At 40.3% G+C, this 10,274-nt stretch overlaps 1 protein-coding gene across 1 annotated transcript; it reads left to right on the forward strand.

Moving 5' to 3' along the window:
* The first annotated feature begins 2,748 nt into the window (after window positions 1-2,748).
* cfap91 (cilia and flagella associated protein 91) lies at window positions 2,749-10,013 on the forward strand. Its single transcript, XM_085435090.1, has 15 exons — window positions 2,749-3,148; window positions 3,258-3,334; window positions 3,607-3,726; window positions 5,694-5,727; window positions 6,630-6,834; window positions 7,050-7,207; window positions 7,307-7,468; window positions 7,582-7,715; window positions 8,182-8,295; window positions 8,377-8,448; window positions 8,540-8,686; window positions 8,769-8,990; window positions 9,222-9,370; window positions 9,454-9,545; window positions 9,715-10,013. The coding sequence occupies exons 1-15, from the start codon at window positions 3,061-3,063 to the stop codon at window positions 9,918-9,920; spliced, it is 1,980 nt and encodes a 659-aa protein (XP_085291216.1). The 5' UTR covers window positions 2,749-3,060; the 3' UTR covers window positions 9,921-10,013.
* Window positions 10,014-10,274: the final 261 nt, after the last annotated feature.

The raw sequence follows: 10,274 nt of genomic DNA on the forward strand, positions 1-10,274 counted from the left end.
TGACATAAATGAAGCATTCTATGTATTTCTGCTTAGTTCAGCTTAGTTTAATCAGTATTTCGAAAGATTTGATGAGAGAAATGATTTCTGCTGAGTAGGACAAATGTTAGTCTTGCTGTGGTCTCATATTTGCTGGTGTAAGAACATTTTGCTGTATAAGACTCGTGCTATGCATGCTTGCCTACATGCAGCATTAATGTGGGTGCAGGTGTTATTACTGACTCCATCTCCAGTTTGCACATTGCACACATTAACTGAAAACAAATGGTGCAATCATTCTGCTTGTATGCGGTTAAGGTCTCCAAGCCGTATGCGGAGTTTGTGGTTCACAAATACATCTTGCAATGAGAAATCTTGATATTAGCTGTCCCATATAAGTTCAGATAGGGCAGATGAGCAACGATAGCTCGGCTTATCCTTCTCTTGTGGGTATTCTAAGTATGACCAACTGTGAAAGCTGAAACGAAAGGCAAAAACGGTGAAAAAAATGTCCTAGTATAAACTCATACATCACATACCTTAACCAGCCAGAGTTTGATTCATCCTTTCCTAATTTCGTCTTGGGCTGGGACCTTGAAAAAAGAGGGGTATTTAAATGAATAACTGCCGTTCTCCTTTTTCTTGGATCTAATATTAGACCATGTTTATTTCATGTATAGACAGAAATTCAGCTGACTATGAGTTGGCACACATGGGACAAGGAACTAGTTCTTCCAAAAAATAGCAATTTCTTCATCTGTGAACTATTGTTGCTTCAGTCAGCAGTATTGCACACATATCCCAAAAAAGGAGCGAAAAAAACAACAAGAGCTTATGTTTTGGGCTTTAACGATAAGAAGCACAGACTGTGCATGTGTCTATGCATGCGTGCATACACTGCTTCCCTTTGATAAGTGACTTCCTGTTGATGTCAAAATCATGCTTTTTGGCTACCCAAAAATATAACTCGGAGGGTAAGAAAAAAAACAGAAGTTGTCAGACAATTTTGGTCTGCTCCACGTAATTCTTTTTGTTTTGTTTTTTTCTTCTTCTTCAGTTATTTTTCTGAGTTTTCAGTTTAAGAAGTTTACGTCAGTATTAGCAAAATTGCCTGGAAAGTTTAGGGGTTCAGAAAAAAATAATTTTATATACAATGCCATGCTGTGTCATCCCTGAGAGCCTGAAGCCTTGTATCTACCCTAATAACGAAACCTTAGTGCAGTAACATGTGCCACTTGCTTGTTGTGAAGTCCCCCTGCCTTTAGTTTGGTCAGCTGAAAAGCTGCTGGTTGCTTTTATTACATTTTTCAGTTCAGTATGACACAAAGTAAAGAGATTTGAAACATTAAATTTAATAGAAGAGTACGGCATGCTGCTGATACCTCTGTGTTCACTGAATGGTCCAGTAAAATCCTGGGTGAAGGTCAGTGTGCCAGTGCCTCGTTCATATTTAAAAAGAAAGGCAACATGCTTCAAATTCCAGCATTTTTTAATTGTTTTTTTCTTCTTTTTACATGAAGTGAATCCTCTTGATCGCTGATACAATACATGTGGTATCATAGAGCTTTTTCGATTTGCTGTGACTGTGTAGTCATACAGAGAATTTTCATCAGCATGGAAATAATTTTCTGGTCATCCGGTATATGTAGATGGGGATCAGATCACTCTTGTTTTTCATTTTCTTGTGTGCTACTACTTCTTGCTACAAACACAGCTATTAAATCAGCTAAGTATTAACTATGTTGTTTATCTGACAGAACATAGAGGGTGTTTTTCTTTGGGTTTATTTTAGCTATATTTTTTCCACTTCTTGTAGGGTCACCTTTTTCAGTCTTCACACTGTCAGACAACTCCACCCTAGTCTAAATGGAAACTTTTATCATCTCTGACTCATACGTGAGGTCGTTTGTGCATGTAGATGTTAAAATGTCCTAAGTAATAAGCTGACACGTTACTTTTGAATTCTTGCATTTTTGCCGTTATGGAATAAAACCAGTTACATTTCATGACCAGTTATATTCTATATTCCTTTCACATTGATGTAACTCTGGCGCCATACATATATATTTTTCTCTATATCGTAGATATATTTTGATTAGATTACTAGGCTTTTGTGGTAGTTACATTTTTAGGAACTACGTTTTCACTCCTTCCTTCTACTAATTCTTAAAGACTGCTGTCCTAAATTTTACAGTTGTTGCTGTCTTACTTAGGTTTTTTTTTTTTTTAATAAAAAGAGGTCAAATTCGTAACCTTTTATATCCTGCATTGTTTGTATATTGATGTACTGTTTGTGTATATGTATTTTTGCTTTATTGTATATTTTGATTATATTACTGCATTTTGTAGCATTTTTTTTACTTTGTTTCTTTCTTTTTAAAAAAATAAAATACAATTATTAATGTGCACACTTACTTGAATTTGTTGATAAAGTTGATTCTTAAAGTCTTAAAGTCTTTGCTGTCTTATATGAACTGATACTAGGAAAAAAAATCCTGACCTACTTAAGGAGTTTAACTTCTGTGATGTGCCCACTGCCTAAGGCATAATCATTTTAGCAGATACAGCAGATTTTGTATGTAGGTAGTTTATATGTAGGTTGTGACGTTTGTGGTACTGTAGGCTGGTAAAAAGTACAAAAATTCATTGTAGCAATTTTGAAAGTTATTCAACTATCCTGCTAATTAAAATTAATAATATAACCCTTCATTATTTATTATTACTAGGGATGAAAAAGAAGAGACATAAAAAAACGATCACCGGTGGAAAAGTAGACCCTGAATCCTCTCCTAGATGAAATCACGAAGGAAGAAACGTCCTTTAAATCTTAAATGATGACATGTGGAGTTAAATTAATATTACACTAACAAATTTTGATAAAAACCCAAAGTATGCTGTCCAAGAATTACTTCCAACTTTCACCCGGTGAGAGTAAACAGAAAGCTCGAGATTAATCCTCCCACTTCCGGACGGTCAGTTTATTGTCTCCATGACTACAGTGTCAAAACGACGTCGTTGAAGGGGCCGTCCGCATGTAAAATTAGCTGTAAAAATACTCAATTGTTTGACTAAATACAGAAAATGTGCGCATCTGTGACTAACACGTTTACCAAGCAGAATGATGCTGGTACAGCTGTTTTGCATGAACGGGCTTATGACTACTTGTACGGTGAGTAAGCTTTGAACTAACTAGCACAGCTAACGAACACACCAATGAGCACGGCTAATAGCTGAACTTAGCTGCTTCGGTTGCCATCACCTGAACTGTTCCTCCACAGATCCGGTTCACACAGTGTCATCGGAGGCAGACCACACCAAGGCCAGTTTCAAGGCCTTTGCGTCCAGGTCTCGAATAGTAAGTCGTATCTATACTTTATTTCAAATTTATTACATTTTAAATAAAAGATAAATTGATTTAAAATGCTGTCATTATTATATTATATTATAGTTTATTTTTATTTTTATTTAAACCTGTAGTATACAGAGCATTTATCTTGTATTGTAATAATGTATATTTTCTTCCACCTTTTGAATATAATATAGAGGGGCTTTTTTTGTCTCTTTTGTTTAACTAAAAATTAAATGTGAAATGCACTCTTTAACATTGTTTCCGTCTTCTTCGCTCAGAGGAGAATACCAGAGTTTGCATCCATGTTTAGTGACAACCCACGCTATACTGTTAAAGTAGACCCTGCAGTCCCGCAGCCGGCCTTTACTGATCTTCAGTGGCGAGGCCACTTGATCTACGTATTTTATATTCTTTACATTCTTTACATTTGATCTTTTACATTGTGTATAATGTCTATTGATTGTATTGTTTATTTTAATATTTGTGTACAGCACTTTGTGACTGCCTGTCTGTGAAAAGCGCTTAATAAATAAACTTTACTTACTTACTTTAGTTGTTCACACAAAGCATAAAGGTAAAAAAAACAATATCCATCCATCCATCCATCCATCTTCATCCGCTTTATCCGAGGCCGGGTTGCGGGGGCAGCAGCCTAAGCAAAGAGGCCCAGACCTCCCTCTCCCCAGCCACCTCCTCCAGCTTATCCGGGGGAATACCAAGGCGTTCCCAGGCCAGCCGAGAGATATAATCTCTCCAGCGTGTCCTGGGTCTGCCCCGGGGCCTCCTCCCGGTGGGACATGCCTGGAACACCTCACCCAGGAGGCGCCCAGGGGGCATCCTTGTCAGATGCCCGAACCACCTCAGCTGGCTCCTTTCGATGTGGAGCAGCAGCTGCTCTACTCTGAGCCCCTCCCGGATGGCCGAACTTCTCACCCTATCTCTAACGGAGAGGCCAGCCACCCTTCGGAGGAAGCTCATTTCTGCCGCTTGTATCCGCGATCTCGTTCTTTCGGTCACTACCCACAGCTCGTGGCCATAGGTGAGGGTAGGGACGTAGATCGACCGGTAAATTGAGAGCTTCGCTTTTACACTCAGCTCCCTCTTCACCACGACGGTGAAGAGGGAGCAATATATACAGTGTTATCTTCATTTTAGATTTCAAAAAGTATTTGCGGCTCCCAGTGTTTTCTTTTGCGTGGAAACCGGGTCCAAGTGGGTCTTTGGGTGTAAAAGGTTGCTGACCCCTGGTATAGCCCTTGCCATGTTGGGGACGTTGCACTCTCTGACTCCTCTTATTCTTAAATTGTTGCTCGGACTGTTTATATAACCTGTCACGTTACTGATTAGCTCAGTTGTGTGATGGTACTAAAGGGATTTTTTAAATAATTTAAATCTTTTTTAAGTGTGTTAGTTGTCCCAGCTATTTTAAAATGTTTTTCTAGTATCAAGTTATAAAGTAAGATACTTTTTTAAGTATGAAGTGTCTCAGTGTCAATGCTTGATATTTTATCTTTTACTACACTTAGCACAAATAGTACAAGTAGTTTGGTTGATTATTTCTTAGTTGTGGCAGTGCTTCATGGCAATACCTCTTACACAGTTAAAGCCTGTTTATTTCCCTTAAATGTTGCCACGTTTGTAAGGAAAATGGATTTCTAGGTTAAGTAGCAGATTTGACTATGTGGGTTGCTCGCTTGAAAAACTTTCCAAATTGACTCTGCCTATGGCGAGCAGCTTATTCTGCTACTGACTCAGTAGCACATGAGAAAATGTGTCTGTGTGGGCTCTCAGGTCATGGTACTCCAAGGAGCTTGAAAGGAAAGCGACTAGACATCTTTCATGAAGATGTTTCACCTCTCATCCAAGAGGCTTCTTCAGTTCTAAAACTAAAAGGTTTCGTATTGTGTCACTTTGTACGTTCCTCACAATTTCCCATCATTACCCCCTCCCCTTCGCTGCACCCCTGCACTGTTCTGTTTTTAATGGCCCCCGTATGGCCACCCTTATGAAAAAATTCTTGAGGTGCCCCTGGTCACAGGTACTGAAAGCCTAGTGGGGATTGTCCCTTAAGAGCATAATGTGTGTCATCACATGAGCCCGAGGTGTGATAAAAGGCATGTGATGTTACCCCCAGAGGTTTCTGATGAAAACACCGTAAGAACTTGTCTCACCCTATCATGTGACCTATTGAGGTCAGCTGACGCAATATATGAGTGGGGGTTGAGGCGTCTGGGAATCCACTCCCTCTGTTCAATGATGGTTGTTCACAGTAGATGGCCTCTTTTACTCCTCTTTCAAACAATCTATGTTCTCAGTCCAAAATGTGAATATTGGCATCCTTGAAAGAGTGACCTTTACCTTTTAGGTGCAGATGTACAGCCCAGTGTTGTCCTTTCGAGGTGGCTCTTCTATGTTGTTTCTTGCTTTTATTTATTGAGTAGCTTCCTAAGAACAGCTTTAACTTTTTTTTGTCATTTCCTGCATCTTTGGCACTAGAAGAAGCCGCCCAAACACATGAGATATCATGAGATATCATTGGAAAGACCAGGATGTCCTCTACTGAGCACATGAGGACTTCGTAGGGTAGCTCAAATTAAATGGTAAATGGTAAATGGCCTGTATTTATATAGCGCTTTTCTAGTCCCTAAGGACCCCAAAGCGCTTTACATATCCAGTCATCCACCCATTCACGCACACATTCACACACTGGTGATGGTAAGCTACATTGTAGCCACAGCCACCCTGGGGCGCACTGACAGAGGCGAGGCTGCCGGACACTGGCGCCACCAGGCCCTCTGACCACCACCAGTAGGCAACGGGTGAAGTGTCTTGCCCAAGGACACAACGACCGAGGCTGTCCAAGCTGGGGCTCGAACCGGCAACCTTCCGATTACAAGGCGAACTCCCAACTCTTGAGCCACGATCGCCCCAAATTAGTCAAAAGACACAGACCACAAACAAATGTCGTGACAGAGAACATAAATGAATAGGGTGGGTCTCAGGAGACTAGAGGTCCACCTGTTCCTCACTGCATTGCACAGCATACACTTTATTGCTTAGCTTGTGTTTACGAGTTTTGTCCTTGGGATGAACCAGTTTTTGTCTGAGGGTGTGTCTGGGTTTGCAGTTCACTGGGATGTCATGCTTGGAGAAGATTCTTCTTTGTTACAAAAAATGCAAATTTTCCTTACTTTTGCGTCAAGTTTATTTTTAGGCAAATATGGGCTATGATTGCAATCTGTATATATTTACATTTTAAGCTGTGTTGCTTTTTTGTGACAGGGTTGCATACGGTAATTAGTTTTTTTTCTGAATGAAAATTCCTCAGGTCACGGTCTGCCTGCAGGCCTTGCAGAAGTGGAAATGATACAGCGTGCCCGTGCCAAGCGAGCTTGGGAGGCCAGTCTTCCTCCACTGAGTGACCTGAGCCAGCTCGACAAGAGGAGGCGTTTAATGGAAGAGATGGAGGCCAAAGAGTGGGCTTTCAGAGAAGGCAAAATCGAGAAGTGAGTGATAGTGCACCTGAAATGCTAATCTAACTGGAAAACACACTAATAGGGATGCAACCTACTGCTTAAAGTGATGGTGATGCACTGTTTGGCACAGATTTAAACTTCATCATGTATTGATTGCTTCACACCTTCATTGTTTCAGTTCACTCCTGTCACTCTGATAAGGAGCAGTTGTGTTTTGTGTTTTTATCGTACATTTTCTCTGCTAGGTTGCAAGAGGCTCGTTTAGAGGTGCTAAAGGACCTTCTGAGGCAGAGAGATGAGGCTCAGAAAGATGTCACAAATGACAGACTGAACCAGATATATTCTAAGCACCAGGAAGACAGGGAGACCAAGCTAAACAAAATACACGCTGACTACAACAGGTGTAAGACGTCCAGCCCTCTAATGTTAAGTATATTATTTAATATCTAGTCTCACTCCTTGGCAACTGCCTCTGTTTTTCTTTTCTTATTTTTGTCTGCAGCACTGAGAAAATTAGAAGCTAAGAGGAAAAATGTGGAGGGGAAGCTAGAACGGTGCGTCATAGCCTCTCAGACGTATGTCCCCAGGATCCGCATTGGCATTTTTCCCAACAGGAACATCAACAGCATGCTGTCAACAAGACGCTACTTAGACACATATGAAGGTTTGAATCTGAATGCTGTTGCAGAAGTAAAAATTTTGTATGTAATTTCCAGTATAACACACACAGATAATTTCATAAATTCATTGTTAAGATCATTTTTAATTCTTTGTTAGGTTTAGAAGAACTAGAGGCGCAACTCAGTGCTTCAGTACTGAAGTCAAAGAGAGAAAGAACAAAACCCAAAGTCTCCGAGGATGTGATGAAGCCTCCTGAGAGCAGAGCTGTGCAGTTGCTGAAGAAATACAAGGTAAGGCAGAACAGAAAATATAGATGTTCATTAAAGTGGATCTACGTTGCTCAGGTCCAATGCAATATTTATTACTACTGGAGTAGTTTTGAATAATTGACAGTTTAAAATAACTCTTACTTATCATAAGCTGGGCTCTGGCGATTCACCCACTGAAACAAGCTGAAGTCAACACTTCTGATTGGCTATCTCATGGAGACACAAGGTTTGAACTGCAGGTCAATGGTACTTCTGTGCACCTGTTATGACCACAGTAAAGATCTCTGCTCTCATTAACATCAGGCAGAGCCAAGAGCAGAAGAAATTGTGAGAGACCAGGCAGGAATCTGAAGCCTGAGCTTTTGGCTCATGTATATACAGCAACGTCATTATTTGACATTTTAGCCATTTTGTTTGATGCAAGATCCACTTGAAGTATATCTTTGAAGTTTTAGATACATACATACTGGCACTTCTGGCTCCACAGAATCTGAAGCAGAAGCAGGATGACCACGCATCTTTGAGGACTTTACGTTTTCTTCTCAGAAAGGAGACGCCTGTTCCTCATCCTGTCACTCCCACAGTGGAAACACCACCTGAGGTCAGTTAATTATTCTGACTGTTACTGAGACTTCCTTTGTAAATATTACATTTATTGTATTAATATTTCTCTATTTTTTAGGGGGAAGAAGAGAAAGAACTTGCTGTAATCTTCTTGCAGAAACTATTGCGAGGACGAAGGATCCAGTATGAGGTCCACCTGTGTTTCATTCCTACATAAATGTTTCAGTCTTGCTCAGTTTTTGAGCACTTATCTTTTTACTTTTATCTCTGCTGTTCTAAAGATGTTTAAGGGCAAGGAGAAACATCAGGATCTCATCCAGGAACTGAGGACTGTCCATGCCCTGAAGAGGGAAGAGCAGGAGCTACAGAAGGCAGACAAAGAGCACGTCATGATGCTGAATAAACAAAGAGACAAACGCAGACTTGAGGTGAAACACACGGACCTGACCACGTGGACAAAAATGTACTAAATCCAAACAACCTTTATACCCGTTCTCTCCATCTTTTCAGATTTTTCAACAGGAAGCGCATCAAGCCGGAGTAGTAGGAGCGGAACTAGAACAAGTGTTTGACACATTGTCCAAGGAGCTGATTCGTCTCCAGGATGAGCGAAGGATCCACGCCTTTACACTGCTGGCTGAGAGAGACCGTCGGATGCAAGAGGCCGAGGAGAGCGGAAGGAGGCAGGTAGAGGAGCGAAGACGCAAAGAGGAAGACGAGATCTTCAGAGAAGTATGTGCACATGTCATTGTTCTGTTGTAAAAGGGTAACAGAGATCAGTAACAATGAGGTAACAAAGCATTTGCAGTCAGAGCACCAACTCTTTGGAACAAGCTGAGTCACTGAGCTCTAAATCGCTTATTAAAACGTACTTATTTTTCTATTTTTTTTGTCAATTATTGTACTTATTATTACCATTTTAAGGTGTGTGAGTTTGTGGGTTCCCTTCACTTCTTGTCACAGGTGGTACAGGTACATCAGGAGACTGTGGACATGTATTTAGAAGACATCATCTTGGGGACCATTGAGCACATAGCCGACCAGCAGGCGCGGGAGGAGATCCACAAGAGAGCAAAGGAGGTCAACGACATCGCATATGCCATTGAGGAAAGGTAACAAGCACCTTCGAATATCTGTCGCTGCTTGGTGTTAAGGAATTGTAACACTAACAAACATCACTTTTGTGTGCGAGTAGCCGGGATAATCTTCAGTCGGAGGAGATTGTGTCTGAGCTGGTGTACAGCTTCCTTATCCCGGAGGTAAAGAAGATCGGTGTCAGGGAAAGAGGTTTGTAGCAAGAATTAGAAACACACGAAAATGCATTAAATGACTTACTAGTAAAAGATAAATGCCCTTGTTTTTAAAATAGAAATTAAAATGACTTATTGGAGTGTTGATGGAGTGATTAAGTTAAAGGTAAATCCTTTCCTAATTTTTTCTGACCTTGCATTTTCAGTGCACCAGAAGCAGCATAGACACTTACAGGCAGCTCGGAACATCATTCAAGGGACTTCAAATGCTCCTGAGCTCCTGAACAGTACTCTGGAAGCGTCAAAATTTACCTGTCCTGGTATAAAAGCGTCCTGTCAAGTCCTGGAAGAGACAATGAGCCAGCCGCTGCAGGGGAAGGAAGCAGAGCAGCACGATGCTCAAACTGAGTAAAAGAGAGGACTAGAATATTAAAAGTGTTCTGCATTGCAATCTATAATGTCTAAAAGTTGTTGTGATATTATTAAAGTGATGGTTTAATAATCATTCTGGGTTGTTTTTTTTTTACTCTAAGCAGTAATTAATTTAATTTAATTTGACATGAAATGTTTGAAGAAGTCTTTCTGCTTTTACTCCACCACGTTTTGGGAACAAATGTTGTGTTTTATGCGGTAGATGATGTATTTGAACCCTTTGAAGCATAGGCATGAATTAATTGCCAGAAATTATATATTTTATTTATTTATTTTGAAAAAGGGGATTATTGAACCTTGTGATGAATTTAGAAAAAATCTTTATTATTGTAGG

This window comes from Copadichromis virginalis, linkage group LG16 (genome assembly GCF_057382275.1).
Source record: "Copadichromis virginalis isolate Kocher_CV1m ecotype Utaka linkage group LG16, C_Virginalis_male_GT1.1, whole genome shotgun sequence".
Lineage (NCBI taxonomy): Eukaryota > Metazoa > Chordata > Actinopteri > Cichliformes > Cichlidae > Copadichromis > Copadichromis virginalis.

Coding starts and splice junctions, on each gene's coding strand:
- cfap91 (XM_085435090.1), top strand. CDS start 3,061: ATGTGCGCATCTGTGACTAACACGTTTACCAAGCAGAATGATGCTGGT. Junction 7,716..8,181: donor AGTTGCTGAAGAAATACAAG/GTAAGGCAGAAC, acceptor CTGGCTCCACAG/AATCTGAAGCAGAAGCAGGA. Junction 8,687..8,768: donor GAGACAAACGCAGACTTGAG/GTGAAACACACG, acceptor CCATCTTTTCAG/ATTTTTCAACAGGAAGCGCA.